Source organism: Phyllostomus hastatus, unplaced genomic scaffold (assembly GCF_019186645.2).
Source record: "Phyllostomus hastatus isolate PE091 unplaced genomic scaffold, TTU_PhHast_1.1 phas_contig_34, whole genome shotgun sequence".
Lineage (NCBI taxonomy): Eukaryota > Metazoa > Chordata > Mammalia > Chiroptera > Phyllostomidae > Phyllostomus > Phyllostomus hastatus.
In genome coordinates this window covers 63488342-63507734 of record NW_025333857.1, presented here as the reverse complement: position 1 = coordinate 63507734, position 19393 = coordinate 63488342, and the positions used below count along the sequence as shown (strand labels likewise).

The window sequence follows — 19393 nt, the reverse complement described above, 5'->3', positions numbered from 1 at the left end:
GATGCTGTCAGCCAGGGATGGCAGGGCCTCTCCATCACCCACGTGGGGACTTGTGAGGGGCTTGAGGTTCAGGAATCTGAAGTCTGAGACTGCTTTGCTATGCCACCTTGGGCAAGGCTGATACATGCTCCGGGTCTTGGTTTTTACAGCGATAAAGTAATGAATCCTTGGTTCTACAAAGACGATTTCCCTGCCTGACTGATCCTGGATTATTACAGAACATGTTGCAGCTGGAAAGGCTGGAGAAAGTTTAACATCTGCATGTGAAGAGAACATCATTGTTTGTTTGTTTGTTTCTACTTGAGAGAGTGGCAGCTTGGCAACTTGGAAAAGAATAGGCAGTGTTTTGGTGGTGCTGCTGGGCACCGGGAACTTCACGCACCGGAGCTCCTTGACTCTGCAGCAGTCCTCTGAGGTGGACACCGGCACCTCTGTGGATTAATCCCTAATGGTCAAACTGAGAATCAGAGACGAGGATTCACAGTTAACTCTCTTCAGTCACACAGCTTGTCAGAGACTCATTCAAAATTCTGTCCAGGGGGCTGCGCAGCCGGGAGGAATGAGCTTGCCTGCACTGAAGGGAGTCGTGGAAGAGATTCAGCCACAGGCAGGGCCGGAGCCAGAGCTCTGGGCTGTCTCATAAGGATGGTCAGCACTGGGAGGATCCTTGAGCACCCATCTGATACATTCCCGTCTTATTGTTGGGGAAACTGAGGCTCTGAGAAGGGCAAGGACTTGACCACTGTCACTCATAGGACCCCTGGAGTCAGGCAGACCTAGGTGTGGCTTCTGTCTCCGTCACCTGCATCCCTGACATCTCAGTGTCCCTCAGTGAGTGCTGCAGAAGTAGAAGGTGCCAGCTGGTAGAAGGTACCAGCCCTGGGCCACGGCCATAGACCCCATGGCTGGAGCAAAGGGCCCAAGGGCATGCCTGGGAACCTGTGGGGCCACAGAGCAGAGCCTCTGTGGGTGTGAGTCTGCCCTTCCCTCCTGGACCGTACCGGGGTGGGAGTGTCTTTATGAAAACACCCCTCCCTGCTTTCTATAAAGCAGAGTTGTGTTTGCAGTTCTGTGTGATGGTGGGATTTTACTCTGCCACCTTCCCACAGCCGTGGCCAGTGGCATTCCCATCCAAGGCTCCTTGGGAAACACAACTGTGCCCATCAAATGTTGGAGGGAGGCGGCCCCTGCGCAGCCCCTGGCACCAGTACCCCCCGCCTGACTCCCTGTGTTCCGCGTGGGTGCATGTGCCCACACAGAGGGGAAGCGATGTGGGACCCAGCATGGCACAGAGGCAGGACTCTGTCTTCAGAATCATTTGGCCTTGTTGACCAGCCCTTCTCTTAACCACCTTGAGCAAATTACCTGATCTCTCCAAGGCTCCATGTCTTTATCTGTGAAAAGGGGGCAGTAATAAGACTTGCCGTATTTTGCCATGTGTAAGTGTTCCCGTGTGTAATGAGCATCCATGTTGTTGGCCCAAACATTTAGGCAAAAAATCTTTCACTTTAATTTTTTGATTTGTTTATTTATTTATATTTAGAAACAACACTGATAATCATATTCCAGGGTATTATTTTGCATGTGGACATTATTATTGCTTTCTAGACTTATTCTTTAAAAAAAAGATTTTATTTATTTATTTTAGAGAGACGGAAGGGAGGGAGAAAGAGAAGGAGAGAAATATCAAGGTGTTCAATCCACTGAGCCACACCAGCCAGGGTGAGAGTTACACTTTTAATGCATAAGTATAAATAAAAGAATCAAAAACATTCCTATAGATACAGAATTAGTGCCACCCATGGATGATGCACATCCTTATTTTTCCTTCAAAAATTTGGGCAAAACAGTGCACATTATACATGGCAAAATATGGCACTTGACAAACTTGCGAGGATTAATGGATACAATGTAAGTACAGTTGTCAAGGCAGGGGCTGGGGCTGGGCTGGGTAGAAGGAACCAGACAAATGGTGTGTCCCCCCCCCCCAGTGGTTCCAGGCACTGCTGTGCATCCTATAACCTGAGGTCAGCAGTTGGGCCCGAACCAAAGTCCGACACAGAAAAAGATGGTATTGACCATCTCTCTTTTGCTAGCATTTCTGGGCTAACTTTTCTTACTGTTCCTTTGCCTAATAATAGCTAACGTTTATATAGCACTTACTAGGTGCCAGACCCTGTACCTAGGGCTTGACGTGTATTAACTCGCTTTATTCTCACAACCTTCCGACGAGATCCACTGTGTTCATTTTACTGGAGAGGACACTGAGGCAGAGAGAGGCTGCCTCTGGCAACGGGTCAGTGGCAAAGCAGGGCATCAGATGCACGAGCCAGGGCTCATTTCCTTCATTGAATCTCAGAGTGTCTGTGCTGCATCCAGCCTCACCCTTTGCTACAGGTCAGGCGTTGTCTCAGGCACAAAAGATACAAAGCAGGGCACGGACAACACCCTGCCCTCACGGAGAAGACGTCAGCCCACGGTGAGAACCACATGTCGGAGTCAGCCCCTGGGGTCCAAGTTCTGCCCCAAGTGCCTTCTTCGGTCATGACGTTTTCTGGACAAGTCTCCAACTAACTCACAGCCTAGTTTCTTGCGCTGCCTGCTGGCTGACAACTTCTCTAGCTCACTCCCTCTAGCCTGCACTGAGGCCTGGATGTCTATGAGCTGACTCATTGTCTCAAAGTTTTCATGTATTATCAGGAAACAGTCCTCACGCTTTGGTAATGATGGAAGGCAGGATGGGGTGTGTTGCTGAGCTCTGGCGCACAGAAGTCACAGGTTCTCAGACCTGAGTGGCCATGACATTCAGCCACTCGGGGCCTGGGCTTCCTGGTGTGTGTAGTGGGTCTCAGCTCTACCCCCAGCCCCATCACACCTGCGTCACCAGGGCTGGATAAGACAGACGCAAGGCCTGGAGTCAGAAGCACCTGCCTTTAGCGCCCTGGAAATATTGAGTGTTCTGAAACTCACTTATGCCCCTGTAAAACTGGTACAGAAATACACTTTTTCCTTATTTCAGAGGTCTGCAGACTTCAGGTTAGGACTAGAGTGAGAAAATGAAGGTCTCACCTTGGACACAGAATTGAAAGGATTGCATTAACATATTATTTACTTTGATTCCTGAAGTGGTCCCCTCCTCTCCTTTGGCATCCGTTTCAATTTTGCATGTAAGATGCGTCCTCGCTGTCCTCACCAGTCCGAACCTTGTGAATTAAGCCAGCTGCTCAGGTGAGCAGCTACAGCAGGGAAAGCCCTTTAATCCTGAATGCAATGCAGATAGTGCAGTTTTGTCCTATCGGTCGTTTGTTTTATATTGTTTGCTGCTAGTTACAGTCATCCACTTGTAGATGGGAGGCGAGTTTTCTGGAGGGTGGAAGAAACCCTCTCAGATTTTCTGCTCGGTTTTACAGATCTGGGTTCTAGTAACAGGTCTACCACAGATGAGTTCTGTGCCATGGAGCAAATGGCTTAACCCCTCTGAGTTTTCTTATCTGCAGAATGGGTGTACTAACACCAGCCTCACAGACTTCTTGTGAAGACTTAGTTAGATAATGCGTTTAACTTGTCAAGGCTGGTGTCGTCCTGACATTCCCCTTTGCAAAATGAACGAGTGTTTTCTTTTCCCTAGTTACGTGTCATTGAGCCCTAGAAATTTCAGACTCCCAACCTCCACTTCAACTGGAACAGTTTTTGTCTTTTTAAAGGAATGGGTGCCCAACTAATATTTCTATAAAGGAAAATGTTTACACACAGCAATAATCGTAATTACTTTGGCCAACCTTAAAATATCTGAGTTCTTTTTCTTTAATTTCTGACAGTTGGAAAGTCAGACTTTATTTCAGGAAGATAAGTGTGTCTGTGTCCACTGTGTTCCCCTGCCGAGCACGGTGTGAGCAGGGAGGGAATACATGGCCCGCTCAGGAGAGATCAGCTGGTACCGGAGCGGCAGGCCGGAGACAGGAGCCGGGGTCACGGTGCATGTGCTGGGGAGTGACACGTGTGTCCTGTCCCTGCTGAGTTATTTGTCTTTTTTCTACCCTCTCTTTTCTTTCCTGACTGAATTTTCTTGGTCCACATATCATGGTTTATTCAGAGACTCTTGGATCTAAATAATAGACCTTGATATCCTTTCCCAGTATAGTGGGCTGAATATTATCCCCCGCCTCAAATTCATGTCCACTTAGACTCTCAAAGGTAACCTGATTTAAAAATAGGGTCTTTGAGCCTGGCTGGCGTAGCTCAGTGGATTGAGTGCGGGCTGCGAACCAAAGCATCGCAGGTTTGATTCCCAGTCAAGGCACATGCCTGGGTTGCAGGCCACTGCCCCCAGCAACCGCACATTGATGTTTCTCTCTCTCTCTCTCTCTCTCTCTCTCTCTCTCTCTCTCTCTCTCTCTCTCTCTCTCTCCCCCCTTCCCTCTCTGAAAATAAATAAATAAAATCTTTTAAAAAATAGGGGCTTTGGCTTTGTCCGTTGGGGCTCAGTTGGTTGCAGTGTCCTCTCTTACTCCAAAATGTTGAGGGTTCAATTCCCAGTTAGGGTGCATATGGGGGGCAACCAATTGATGTTTCTTACATCAGTGTTTTTCTTTCTCTCTCAAATCAATAAACATATTTAAAAAGTGAAAATAAAAATAGGGTCTTTGGCCCTGGCTGGGTAGCTCAGTTGATTAGAACGTCTTCCTGATACACCAAGGTTGCAGGTTTGATACAAGAGTCAACCAATGAATGCATAAATAAGTGGAACCACAAATTGATGTCTCTCTCCCTCTCTCCCTCCCTCTCTCCCCCTGCTTCTCTCCCCCTTCTCTCTATCTCAAATCAATAAAAAATAAATAAATAAAAATAAGATAACGTCTTTGTAGATGTAATCAGTTAAGGATTTCAAAATGAAATCATCCCAGACTTCTGGTAAGCCTTAAATCCAATGACTGGTGTCCTTATGAGAAGAAGAGAGGGCACAGAGAGACACATGGGAGGAACAGCGATGTGCAGATGGAGGCAGACACTGGAGTGATGCTGCCACCAGCTGGGAAGTCCCAGAGGCCACCAGTGTCTGGGAGAGTCACGGAAGGGCCGCCCGCTCTGGAGCCTTTGGAAGGGAGCACCTGGCCAACGCCTCCGTTTCAGACTCCTGGCCCCCTGAACTAGAAGAGAATGAGTTTCTGTAATTTTAAAGCCACCCTCTAGAGAAGTCTAGGAAACTACTATCTTTAGAGAAGATATCTTTAGTTTGTGGTGATCTTTAGAGAAGTCTAGGAAATGACTATACCAGCTTCCTTCGAGGCCCAGGATCAAGCTGAGATTCAGAAACAGGGACTTTCTCTGGGGCAGTCCCTATCCCATCTCCACCTGTTCTTCCAGGCCATTCTGGTTGGTTCACAGGCTCTGAAGGGGGCAGGAACCCAGGCTTGTTGTTCTTGTGTGAGCTCAGTCTTCTCACCAATATGGGAAGGATGTAGCTCTATGACATGGGCATTCAAGTTCACCTGGATCGCACTGTGAGCTTTAGACCATTCCTGGGATCTCTTAGACCTGACCCTTTCAGCCTGAGGCTCTGGTAGTCCCCCAGATCATATGTCTTCTTGGATGTCTGGTTTGGGGAGCTAACACTGGCCCTTGTCGGCTGTGATGTGCTGGGGCTTTGGCCCTGGTACTTCACCCTGGACTTGAGCTAAGAACAATGTACAGCCTTGGAAACCCAAATGGTGCAGGATCTGAGAGTGGGCCTTGGAAGGACTTAGATGCAGAGTCTTAGGCAGGGAGGGGAAGCAGAACTTGGAGAACCTTCTTAGGGTGGCTCAGCTTGTGACAGCAGCATCTCAGGGAACAGATTTTGAGGTGTTGATGCTCATGGTGGGGTAGGGGAGGTTACCAGTGTTACAGTTGGGAGTTTCCCTGAACAAGGAAAGAAAGAATGGCCCAGCAGGTTCTCCTGCAGTCTGTGTCCCAGGACTGCCTGCCATGTTGCCTGAGAGTGGAGGGCACCTCCCAGGTAAGAAGAGCCAGGCAGCAGGTGGCTGGGCAATTTTCTCCTAACTTGGGGTACTCAGAAAATACTGAGTTGTATGTTTTTAAAATCTCCATAGTCAATAGAGCAGGAAGCTGAGGAGGAGAAGGTGAGCCCTACCTCCCAGCCCTGGTGGGTGCATTAGAGACACTGAGCAGTTCCTGCTGTGGCTCCTGTCTTTGCACAAAGCAGCCTCTCTTTTCCCTTTGCTTGGTGTTTTGTGCCTGATGTTTTGCCCTGAGTAATTACCTTTCCTGGGGTTTTCCTGATCAGGCCCAGTAGGGGACATCCCAAGGCCATTGCATCATGCCTTCAAGACAATTGCCAACTCCATCACCAGGGTGTAAATTTTTTTTTTGGGGGGGGGCGGGGGAAATGGCAGCAAAACAGGGCCCTGAAAAGACTCCTATTGTGAAAAAGCTTGGTGGACAGACAAGGGGCACATTGGAAATATTGGAAAGCCTCTAGGTTTGCAGCTTTGCTTTTTGTGACGTCAGTTACACTGCTCCAGTGGCCCCTGGTGTTTGGTGCCTTCCTTCTTTCTCACCACTTCTTTTACTAAGCGTTCCTGTGTGTAAGTCATTCTGCAACATAGAAAGTTCTTTCATAAACATGATTCTCAGTGGGGGTTTTGAAGAAAGAGGAAATGGAACCTGTTATCGTGGTTTTTTAAAGGTGTGGAAACGAAGGCTTGGAAAGGTAAAGGGGTGGCCCAAGTGAATCTGTGACAGCCAGGACTTGAACCCAAATCCAGTGCTGTTCGAGCTAGGTTGTAGATGCCTCCGTTCACTGAGAGCTCATGATTTCCATCCAGGTGGGGACGAGGAGTAGTGAAGACACGTAGCTGTCAGCGTGCTCTCCGTGAACGGTGGTTGTGCATGAACAGTTGGTGCTGACAGCGCCTCACCTTTCTGCTTTCTAGTTCACTATCTCCTGAGAATTCATAAGTAAATAGATGATTAAATAAGCCTGGAATCCAGACCAACTTCTCCCAAAGCAGGCAGAAGTAGCCAGACAGTTGTCATATTTGCCTCTTAATTACCCCTTAAAACCAGTCTTCCTTCCCCTGCCCTAGAAAACAACTAACAGCAATGTTTTATCTATTTTTTAAATTAAGTATCTTTCTGTCCTGGGGCAGGACTCAGAGATTATTCAACCCCAGCCCCCTTTAGGGGTTACTAGGCCATTTGGGGGAGGTGTATCCACTCATTTATCCATCCATCCATCCATCCATCCATCTATCCATCCATCTATCCATCCATCCAAAGACCATTTAGTAATCACAAACAAAGCACTACATTATTTTGTTGCAATAGAATAATAATCAAAACAGAGGTCTCACCTTATGGAAGTTCTCTTTTATTAGAGGCATAAACAAAATTAGCTCATTAATGGAAAACATAACAGCAGGGGGAGGTATTTATATACTACAAAGAAAGTTAAAGCAAGGAAAAGAGATGGGGTTCCTGTGCTGGAGACCAGGGTCAGGGCACTGTCCCCAGGGGGTCAAAGGAAGTCTTCCCAGGCAAGACTCTGTCTCGGTGGTAGACCAGCACTCCTGGGCCTGCCCCCACACCAAACTTCCTTCCCTCACCTATGATGTATAAAGAAGCCAGCTCACCTGGGAAGCCCCATGCCTGTATGAAAGTTATTTTGCATGTGTTAAGTATTGGCCCTATGTGGCCTCCAGCTTTTTCTCTAGTCTTAGTAAAATGCAATGACCCACCCAAAGGGTCAGTGCCAGCATCGCTACTGGAACCCAGGGTTGTCAGTTCCAGAGCCTGCATCATCAACCACGGTGCTATTGAGTTGGTGATCTGGTCTTTCTGTCAAATTTTGGATATGAGTATACTTGGTTGGATGGGCCAACTCAGTACTCCCCGACCTTTGAACTTGACTATAATTGAAATTGTAAAGAAGTCATTTTTATTCCCTCTTCCTCTCTGTTTTGCACTTAAAGGCTATAGGAAACTCTTCTTCTTACTGTGTTTCCCTCCAGCATAGAACTTATTGAACTGTGCATTACAGTAATTATCTGCTTGCTTATCTATTTCCCCAAATTAAGGTGGAGCTCTTCTAAGCCTTATCTGTGTGTTCCTAAATTCAGGCAGAAGGTTTGGCACCAGGTCGAGGTGTTACAGTAATAGCAGGAACAATCTAAACAGTTACTACCCTGTATTGAATGCTTTCTGTAGGTCAAGGGCTGCATGATATATTTTACCTTTTTTCTTTTTTAAAAAATTAAGTTATTAGCCCTGGCTGGCGTAGCTCAGTGGATTGAGTGCAGACTGCAAACCAAAGTGTCACAGGTTCGATTCCCAGTTAGGGTACATGCTTGGGTTGCAGGCCATGGCCCCCAGCAACAGCACATTGATGTTTCTCTCTCTCTCTCTCTTTCTCCCTCCCTTCCCTCTCTAAGAAATAAATAAATAAAATCTTTAAAAAAAAATCCTAAACTCTATTTTAAAAAAATTAAGTTATTTTCTATTTTTATTGTATTTTTTCCATTACCATTTAGTCCCCTTATACCCCCTTCCTGGCCCCCTGCAGTCACCACACTGTTGTCCGTGTCCACATCCTTTTTCCTTTTTGCTCAATTCCTCCACCCTCTAACCGCCCTCCCATAGGTGTCGTCTGTTCTCCATCTATGAGTCTGTCCCCATTTCCCGTGTTAGTTCAGTTTGTTCATCAGATTCCACATATGAGTGAGATCATACGGCATTTGTCTTTCTCTGACTGGCTTATTTCACTTAGCATAATGTTCTCCAGGTCCAGCCATACAGTTGCAAAGGGTGAAATTTTCTTTTTTTTATGGCCAGGTAGTATTCCTTCATGTAAATTCCCATCTTCCATACATCATCTTACCTAATCCACACAGCATCCCTTTTGGTGAAGGGCGGTATTCCCATGTTGGACCTGTGAACACTGAGCCTCACAGGGAGGATTTTCCAAGGTCACCCCTCTGGGTGGCGGAGAAGAACTTGAAACCGCGTCTCTCTGCTCCCTGCCATTTGCCTTAACCTGGCAAATGAATGAATCAATGAATGAGTGCAAAGCTGTTCCATGGTCACCTGGGTTCATCTGTTTATCTTCATGACTCAAAGAAGAGGAAGAAAACCAGTCCCATCAAAAATGCTTTCTCCCACCCTCTGCCTTCATTTGTCCATCCTTCGGAGTGGGATTTCAGACAGGACTTGGGGGGCCGCCTGAGGATGTGGTGTGGGGTACTGATTTGTGCTAAGTGGCTCCTGTGAATTATCTCCAGCGCTCTCTCACACACGTGGAGAATCGCCAAACAGATGGAGGTATATTTCAGTCACCTGCCTTCAGAGAGGCATTTATTTATTAACTCCTTCAACAAGCAATTGAGGATCTACTATATACTGTGTACCATTCAAATGTGTTGGGGAATAAATAAAACCCTGCCCGTCCCTTCACTGCCTCTCGGTGTCGACATGCAATAAATGCATAATGAGGGCTGTCATTGTCAGGCACTGAGCTACAGCGCAGATACACAGAGCTGGGCGCGGGTGCCCTCCAGGGGCGCTCGGGGTGATGGGAGGGTGGTTGGCAGATGGAAGCATGCATCACTGAGGGGCCCGGCAGGTGGATTCTTAACCCAGCTGGGGAGAGCGGCTTTTAGAGAGGCTTGTGGAGAACTCATGACCCAAGAGCTGAGGTTCAGGCAGAGTGAGCAGCCTGAGCAGAAGCAGAGATGATGTGTGAGGTGGTGTGAGGGATACAGGATGTTTGACTGCTGTAAGTACATGCATATACAGCTATACCACTAGGCAGGATGTCTTAAGAATATATATATATATGTCACCTGTCCAAAAGTGCTTCCATGTTTGCCTTTGCCTTTCTCACCTAGAATATTGGAGCTGGAATGATTGTTACGAACCATCCAGTCTCACCCACTGCCCCCCGGGAGGGGAAAGGACATGGTCAGGTAGGAGACCAGTAGGAGTGAACATGAGAATGAAGCTGGGAAACTGTACACAGAATATCTCATACTACTATGGAAGGGAATTGGTGGCCTTACCACTACTGTGTGTATAATTTTTCAGGAAACAAGATCTTACATCAATAAAGACGTTAATATCCCCTGAGGTGCACTACTTGTAAACCACTATGCTAAATGTGTTCCATAATGTGGTCGCATTAAATCTAGCCCAAACCCTCTCAATTAGGAGCCAGGGACCCAATTTACAGATGTGAAAAGTGAGGAAACTCAAGCGAGGTACCGAGAGACACACAACTGAAACGTTGGAGAGCCAGGGCTCGAACCCATGTCTGTCTGACTCATGGGCAGGCACCGCCATCCCCATCTTCATTAGCTCCCTTCTCCTTGATAAATCACTCTAGGATTCAGAGCGATCCCCCAGGATTTGGCCCCCGTTCAGATCTGACCTACGGATGATTAAGGAAGATCGATCTGGGTGGGGAATGAATATGTTCCAAAGAACCACTGAGTTTTCACATTATTTCCTTGGCATTATCCTGGGAAATAAAATAGTATCTCTAATAGATACATTATAAGTAGATGATTAGTTTAAAAGAAAAATGTTTCACATTCTGTAGTGGGACCTTATTAAATAGGTCACCTTATGTCTGTCTAGAGGCAGAGAGATGCCTATTGATTAATATAGATAACTATAGACATAGAAGGATAGGTGTGAGTATATTTTATACACGTGACTGTATGCACACTTAGATTGCGTATGTACAAACTTTATCTGTTGTACTATATTTATGTTCTCCTACTTGTTCACACGTGTAAACTTACCACTACATTTATTATGTGCTAGGGTCTTTCCTAACCTTCTGGGAGCTTACCTAGGAAAAATTAACAAAGAGGTAGACTCCTTCCTAACCCAGTGACAGAACCCATACCTCGTTGTCATTGTTGGCCCTTGCCTGCCAGTCGAAATCAAGTCTTCTCACCCCGTGGTGTCTCTGTCATTTCTACTCCATTAGCTAACTGCCAGCTTCAGCTGCCCACAGTTCAAGTCCCATCACCCCTCCTTGCACTGTTGGCAGTGGGGGCCGGGTGATTCTTTGTCCTGCGGAACTGTCCTGCGCATGTAGGATGTTTGCAGATTCTCTACCCACCAAATGCTCTCCCTCACTTGACAACCACAAATGTCTTCACTACCAAACGTCTCCTGGGGGACAAAGTTGTCCCCAGTTAGGAACTGCTGTCCTACCCTATTAACACCTACCTCAACCAGCTCCTTCTCTCCAGTCTCTCCACCACACACATCCAATATGATCTTGATACCTTTGCCTAAAGACGGGCCATGCCGTTTGCTGTCCAGCTCTGACCCATGTCCCATCTCCTTCTCCTGCAGCTCCCTCAGGCTCCTGGGTGCATTTCCAGTCCCTGAGTAAACCTTCCGTTTCCTGGAAACCGCTCCAGCTGCAAGGAGCTGCCCGCCCATACATTCACCACCTCATTCTGTGCTTGCAAGAAAGCTTATCTTCTGAGCCTCCACTTTGTCATCTCTAAAATGGGTATAATCTAGCCAGTAGGGGAACTATATAATGAGCATCTGTAACTCTATTTAAAGGTAGAAAATGCTAAAGTTCCTGAACTAAGTGTTAAGATGAATCACTGTGGACATTCAGAAGGTGAGAAGTTCCTTCTGGCTGAGCCCGGAGAGGGGAGATCCCAGAAGAGCTCGCCAGGGAGGCTGCATTGAAGTTAGTTGTGAAGTCTGGGTGGCGTTTGGACATGCAGATGTGGGAGTGAGGAATAACCATGTAGGCAGCATTCCAGGCACAGGAAAAGGCATGAGCAACATCTCAGGACACTCTGTGGAGCAGTGAGTGCCAATGTGCTTGGATATTTAGCACTGTGCCTACTCTGTTGTAGGCACTCAGTACAGTTGGTAGCATGGATGGGGGAAGCATACATTTTGAGTAGAGAATCACAGAAGCATGAGTTTTGAGCCTAGGTTATCCACAAAGTAGAAGCCTGATTGACAGTAACCGAAGCTGTGAAACTGCAGGACTCCCCAGCTAAGTTGATGGGAAGAGGCTTTGTTCCCAGTTGTGCCTCAGTTATGGTAGGGAAGTTGGACTGCAGACCATGCGGCAGGGGGTGCAAAGCCTGGGAGGTCCAGAGTGCATTAAAATTATCACCATGAAAGGCAATGGCAACCAGACTTAAACCAGCCTTAGGGTAGAGAGAAGAAGGAGGTGGTGGATTTCTCAGATCCTTAGGGGGGCACTGACCCCATATTCTGCCTCCAATGCCTTTTTAGGATGTTCTGTAAACTTGGTCAGGTCATTTCTCTTTGAACCTCAGTTTCCTTATCTGTAACACCAAGGGTTAGGACTATATTCTGAATAATCCCTCTTGCATACACACAGACTGAGGCCTGAAAAGAGACTTCCCGGGGAGCTTGAAGGCCCAGCCCCTTTCCCTACGAGCTCTGTCACTCTGCAGATGGCCAGGGGATGCCCAGAGCATCAATAGTCCCCAGTTATCCTGGGGCTGGCTGTCAGGGCCAGACGTAAGTGGCGAGAAGAGAAGGACATTACTTGGGAGAATATGCATGTTCACAGCTCTGAGGATTAAAGGCCCGTGTTCTTATCACTGCTGAACAGAGTATTATAAATCCAGTCTTAGAATACCAAATCCCCTTGCAGCTCGGCCGTTGTGGGGGAATATTAAAAAGGCCACAGACAAAAATAATCAGTTTCCAAATGACACATTGTCAAATAAAGCATTTCTCACATTATCCCTTTCTTCCCTTTCTCTGGCTTCTTCTCTCATGCCTGGATAGAACGTGAAAAATAGATTAAAATGGGTCCAGGCTGAATGCAGTTCTGATTTTCAGAGGGCTCTCTCGGTGGGGTGATTTGGGGTGCTGTTTATTTTCTACCGTTCCATAATTTCCAGTGTTTGTGACTGTATGTACAGAAACCAGCTGGAGGCTCCAGCACCCAGACAAAGGCAGAGTAGCAAAGAGGGTCCTGCAAGGTTTGATCAGGTGCCCTGTGGATGTTGCGGTCAGAGCTGATGCAGGGACTGCGGCAGCATGTGCCACTGGAGGGATTCACATCTGGCCAGATGTTTAGGCTTCTAGGTGTTTATTAAGCACTGTCTCTGGGGCAAGCACTGCCTCTGAGGCGAGGTAATTGGTAGGGTAAGTGGCGGCTCAGGACCTAGCATGGGAAATTGGTCAACCAGATGGCTGGATTGAGGCTGTACAGCCAGATTACTGACACCCATGGGAGTTTGAGAGGAGAGCACAGCACCGCCCTGGCTTGGAGAAGCAGAGGCATCCCAAGGAAGTGATTCCCACACTGAGAGATGGCTGGGTGAGTAGAGGTGAGCCAGTGAAGAGGAGTCATGTATGTTAGTGTCCAGGGCTGCCATCCCAACCAATGACCACACATCGGGGGGTTTCAAACACTGGCAATGTGTTCTCTTATGGTTCAGGAGGCCCGAAGTCCAAACTCAAGAAGTCAGCCAGGTTTGCTTACTCTGGAAGCTCTGAGGGAAAGTCTGCCTCATGCCTCCCAGTGTCTTCCAATGGTTGCTGGCGATCCTTCATGTCTCTCGGCTGCTAGATGCATCGCTCCCATCCCTGTCTCCACCTTCACATGGCCTTGTGTGTGTGTGTGTGTGTGTGTGTGTGTCCTTTCCTCTTGTTCTAAGGACACCAGTCACTACATTTGGGGCCCACCCCATCCAGTATGACTTCATTTTAACCGGGACAACTGCAAAGATCCTGTTTCCAAATGAGATCACTTTCTCTCTCCCACCAAATGAGGTTGCGGGTAGATACAAACATTGCGGGTCATTGTTCAGACCACCGCAGGGAGTGAGTGAGGGAGGCTCTGGGCTGAGGGAGCAGCCAGCGTGAAAGAGCTCAGAGCATCACGCTTTGGCGGACCCTAGTCACTCGCTGTGGCTCTGGGACAGGGTATCTGTTGGTGCTTGTGCCAAGCTGAGGCGTGAGAAGGAAGCAGGCCTCTAGTCATGAAAGGCCTTGAATGCCAGGCTAGGGATCTAGACATTATTCTGAGGGCCATAGGGACCCACGAAAGGGTTTTAAACAAGGGTGTGTGTCTGCACAACAGTTTCGTTTCAGAAAGAGGAATAGAGAGGCTGAAGTGAGGAGGCTGGAGTTCGTTGACTTGGGTGGTGCCAGAACTTTTATTGTCTTGTTTCGTCCTTGGCATAACCGGTCCCATTGGGAACAGTCAGCACACTTTATAGGTGAGCCTGTTGCAGCCCAAGGAGGTAAAACTCCGTAGCCAGCTTGCTTCACTCAGCCAACAGGAGGCAGGGAAGCCAAGAGTCCCATGTTGGCTTCTGTGTCCCATCACACACTCCGCCCCTGACATCACATACCTGTCCCCTTGTCTGTCTCCACTGGGGCATCTGAGACTCACTGTCAGCAACGGAACAAGAGGAGCAGGCTGATCCCGCTCTAGATTCCAGAAGCCATGGGGACATGCATTCCTTCTCCCATCCTGTCTTTTCCACTTTCTGCCTGCAGCTTAGTGAAATTCAGACTCATCAGCCCAGACCAGTACTGCTGGCAGTCTCGCAGAAACCGACCCCTAACTCCCAGGCTGGCATTTTTATTTATGGAACTTGCTGCCACTTCTCCAACACAGTCCAAATCGAATTTGGCACTAGGTCGTCTCTGAGGCCAGCAGGGCCTCAGCTTGCCACCTCTGGAGCCTTGTCCTCTTCGTAACATGCTTCCTAAAAATGCACAGCCCTCTGCCTACATCCTCTTCTGCCTCCTCCGCTCCCTGCTCACCCTGCAGCGTTTTCTCCTCCACCAGGGCCTGTGTTTGCTTCTGGCGTGTAGACTAAGCAGCTCTGGTCCTGCTCACCTTCCCAGCCATGGCTCCTGCTGTTCTGTTTGCTTGTTGTGGGAGAAGGAAGTCCACACAGAATGGGGACAGCTGTGCAGGAATGGAACCACCTGAGCCAACCCAGGTGAACACAGATCACAGTGTCTTTGTGAACCTGGTTACTCATCTGCTTCCTCTGGATCCAATGTCCCACCAGAGCAGAGGTGGCCAAATGGTTCTCTTGAGCTCCTTGGCTTTTGAGCAGCACCCTTTAGGTTGTAAGGGCCATGGACGCGTGTTTGGGTTTGATCTGCACATCGACCTGCAGAGGGGTTGCATGGGTCAGTTTGTGACCTGTTTTCCATGTTCCAGGCACTCCACATCCACGATCTCACTTCTCAGCTCCCTCTGTAAGCACGTTTTCGACCCAGTTTTATGAATGAGAATACTGTGATTCAAAGAGATTCAATCCATTGTCCGAGATCACCCAGCTTATACGTTGGCAGCATGAGATTTTAAAGAAGGCTGTCTGACCCCAAACCTTCACTCATAATTGTTTGCTCTACTATTCCAAGTATTATCCATTGCAATGTACAGATGAGTGGACTGAAGATGCACAAGGGAAGCTGGGAAATTTGTGATCACACAGTGAGAAAGCTCAAAGCTGATCCAGGACTGCAGGGGTGACGAGGGAGGGTGTTGGGGACGTGATGGGTCGGGAGGGGCCATTGCTGCAGGTGGACTGTTTGATTAGGCCTCATCTCTCCCAGGTCATTGTTGGTCCCGGGATCTGACCCCAGTGTCAGACACCCATAATTGCGGTGTGCACAAGGGGCTGGGTGTGAAGGACTCTGGACCAGACAGGATCTGACCCTTATAGTGAGTGAAGCCCCCAAAAGTGAGAAGAGAGAGGGCTGAATCGGTCCAGGAGACTTCCCCAGAGGCATCAGTGAACCAAAATCAAAGTTTCTCTGAATACGCAGCCTCAAGATGTGCCCATTGAATCCTGGATTTGAAAATAATCTTTTCCTTTTCCCTTCTCAGGACATTCTCTCTATTCCTGCACCCTGAGCATCTTTTCCCTCCCACCCCGAAGTGTCTGTGAACCACTGGGCTGTAAAACAGCCAGTGGCTGTGCAGCAAAGAGCTGGGTTCAGATCCCTGCATTACCACATCCCGGCTTTTTGCACCAGTTGGAACTAGGATCAAATTGTGTGTGACTTCAAGCAAGTTACTTACCCTCTCTGAACCACCTTTTCCACATTCTATTTATACCATAGAAATGCAAAACTCTGTCACATATGACTGCCTTTAAATCTTTAAGATAAGATAAAATAACATGAAGTAATAGTAAGGAGAAAGGCTGCTATTTTTTTTACCAAGTGTTAGGGTTTTTCCTACATCCTTTCTTGCTTTACTCTCCTTTCCTGTTAGCTTTCCTTCTCACTCCTCCTCACTACGTCTCTTCCTTTCTTATCTCTGATGTAAGAAACCCGACAACTAATGTCATGTCATTTGTGATTTCTAGACACAGAACAATCATGATCTGTGGAGGGAAAAAGGATCTGTTCTTGTTTTTTTAGGGCTCCAGAGGTGATAAGCTGTACATACATTTTACATTTTTGACATGTTGCACACACATACATAGAGAAACACATACTTACATCTTTGTTTGGTTTGTGTATCTATTTTTAAGTTCTGGCATCCAGAGAAACCTTCCTGGGGTTTCACGGTCAAAGTCAAGGCACCGCTATTAGGCATACCTGCCACCTGGTCACCTATTAGCCCACTTACCCACCCACTCCCCACCCCCGATGGAGGTGATGAATTCTAGCTTAGTGAGCTGAGGGCCTTGGAAAAATAACACAATGGATTTCCAATGCGGTCAGCAGGATAGCCGAGCCATTTCAGTGAGTAATGTTTTTCTTGGCTTAAACAGGTGTTCTGAACAGCATTCATCTTCCCCGTCCCCCACCCCAATATGATGCATCCAGGGCTAATGTCCGTCATCTCTGTTAGATGTTATATAGGTAAGTTATTAGAAAATGTCCTTGCCTTCAATGAGATCATAGTCAAGGAAGAGCAATCAGCCACATGGGTGTGGTTGAAAGAATACAGGACTTATGGCTAAAAAGCAATACCAAACCAAACACACACAAATGAAACTGAGATTCAGACCTCAGTCCGCTACTCAGCACCTGAGTTTCCGAGTCTCGGTTTCTGCATGCCTCTGACCCATACAACACAGAGTGAGCCTTTCCCGCTGCGTGGACTTGCAGAAACACCCAGCAGGGACTCAGCAAGGGAGCCTCCAGTCTCCCAGACAGAGAGCACCGTGTATTATAAAGAAAAGCAGGATGACTGAGAGTGAGTATCCCTTTCATGGGATATGTTTCTGGTGAATGAGCGGAGGCTGGGGAGATGCAAACTGTTCACCTCAAGCGCTGGACAGGTGCTGTGGGAAACCCAGGCACGTTTTGCAGATAATGTCCTGGCCCTTTAAAGCAGCTCACAGAGTGGGGTATTTAGTGAATCTCCTGAACCACATAAGATGTGTTATAATATAAATACTTCAGCCTACTCCAATGTAATGTATGGCATGCAGACTCAATCCAATTCTTACCAGTTAGCCGTGTTAAAGAAAAATGAACTTGCCCTGACTGGTGTGGCTCAGTTGGTTGGTCATCATTCTGTAAAGCGAAAGGTCACTGGCTTGAGTCCCTGTCAGGGCACATGCCTGGGCTGCAGGCTCAGTTGCCGGACGAGGCATGTATGAGAGGCAAGCCGATTGATATTTCTCCTACATCAGTGTTTCTCTGCCTCTCTTTCTCCCTCCCCTCCCCTTTTTCTAAAAATAAATAAATAAATTCTTTTAAAAAAACCTCTTTAGTTTGCCTTAAATTTCTAATGAAAGAAGCCCTACCCCTTGTTGTGAATCAAATATTAAAATATATCATTTCTGATAATGAAGGAAATGACGTTCTGTTTGACTTAATAATGCTCTTACATTTGCAGCAGGATGGAAGAAAGGCTGTCTCTTGAGCTCTCCACGGACTCAGTGTGGAAATGGGAAAGCAAGGCTCAGAAAGTGCGAGCAAACGTCCTGGGGCCATTCCGCTGCTTGGAGGCAGTGTGGGGGCTCAGGTGCTCCCTGGTGTGAAGCCACAGCCCTGACCGGCAGGACCATTACCCGTCTCATGTGCTCCTTATGGCAGCCGTGTGAAGAGGGAAGGGCAGGGCGTCTCACTCATACTCATACATGCAACAAGCCATGCTCAGAGAAGTCAAGTTGTTTGCCCAAGGTCATACAGTTTATTGGTGAGAAAGCCAGGTTGGGAGACAGTGTTCCTCCGGCTTCCAAACCCTGACTGGTGGTTCCTGGGGCTCTCTGAGCCAAAGCCAGGGGTCTGGGCTAAGTGTGGCGGAGGAGAGGAGCCCCTCTGGCACTCTCGGCCAAAGAACAGGGGCCCATTTGCTGTCCTTCTTCCCTCCTGCTCCAGGGTGGCCTCATCGCGCTGCTGCTGCTGCTGCTGGTGTTCACCGTGGCACTGTACGCCCAGCGGCGCTGGCAGAAGCGTCGTCGCATCCCCCAGAAGAGCGCGAGCACGGAAGCCACTCACGAGATCCACTACATCCCGTCGGTGCTGCTGGGTCCCCAGGCCCGGGAAAGCTTCCGCTCCTCCCGGCTGCAGGCGCATAATTCCGTCATCGGCGTGCCCATTCGGGAGACCCCCATCCTGGATGATTATGACTATGAAGAGGATGAGGACCCACCCCGGCGGGCCAATCACGTCTCTCGCGAGGATGAGTTTGGCAGCCAGGGGACCCACACCCTGGACAGCCTGGGCCGGCCAGGGGAAGAGAAAGGGGACTTTGAGAAGAAAGGTGAGTCCTCCGTGTTGTATCCCGCCTTCCAGGGGTATTTTGGGGAGCTGGGAAGAGGCGTAGGAGCAGGGAGGTTGGGGACGCTGCTGTTGTCTTCTGGGCTAAGCCAGTTTGGATCGATGGCCAACTTTTGTTGTGTTATCAGAGTTTGTCTTCTCTGGTTCTTCACTAGTGAAGGGAGAAATAAGAGAGTCAGTGTTACTGCAATTGGAGTTTTGAAGGGCATCCGAAGTTACATAGTCCCACATCTCTCAGGTATCTCTTGATTACTTCCTTTGATGGCCTTCTCACTACTCAGGAGAAAGCTCATCTCATTTCCAGATGCTACAATTAGAAAGCTTTTTTCTTATATTGAGTTGAAATGTGTTTCCCTGGCCCTGCACATCCACAGAGAAAGTAAATCTTATCTCCCTTCTCCAAGGCACATGCTGGAAAATTTGCCAACAGAGAAAAAGGCACCTTGTACCTTCTGGACATGAATCTAATCCCAGTTTCTTCAGCTTGTCCCACGCGATGTCTTTTCCAGATGTTTTATCATTTTGGTCACTGTCCCCTAGATGGAGAGTCTAATCCTGTGTTTCTTGGAGCATAACACCAAAAGGGACACTCCTCTTCCTCAAGGTGGGGGCGCTCCCACGCAGGATGCAGTGGGGCTCTCACCTCCCTCCTGCCAGC

At 48.1% G+C, this 19393-nt stretch overlaps 1 protein-coding gene across 2 annotated transcripts in view; it reads left to right on the top strand.

The window, feature by feature from the left end:
* Window positions 1-19393, top strand: part of ASTN2 (astrotactin 2) — an 821211-nt gene that overhangs the window by 160078 nt on the left and 641740 nt on the right. For both annotated transcript variants that reach the window (XM_045840430.1, XM_045840429.1), the window contains exon 3: window positions 18334-18718. In XM_045840430.1, the coding sequence (XP_045696386.1) occupies window positions 18334-18718 (385 nt within the window). The remainder of the gene's footprint in view (window positions 1-18333; window positions 18719-19393) is intronic.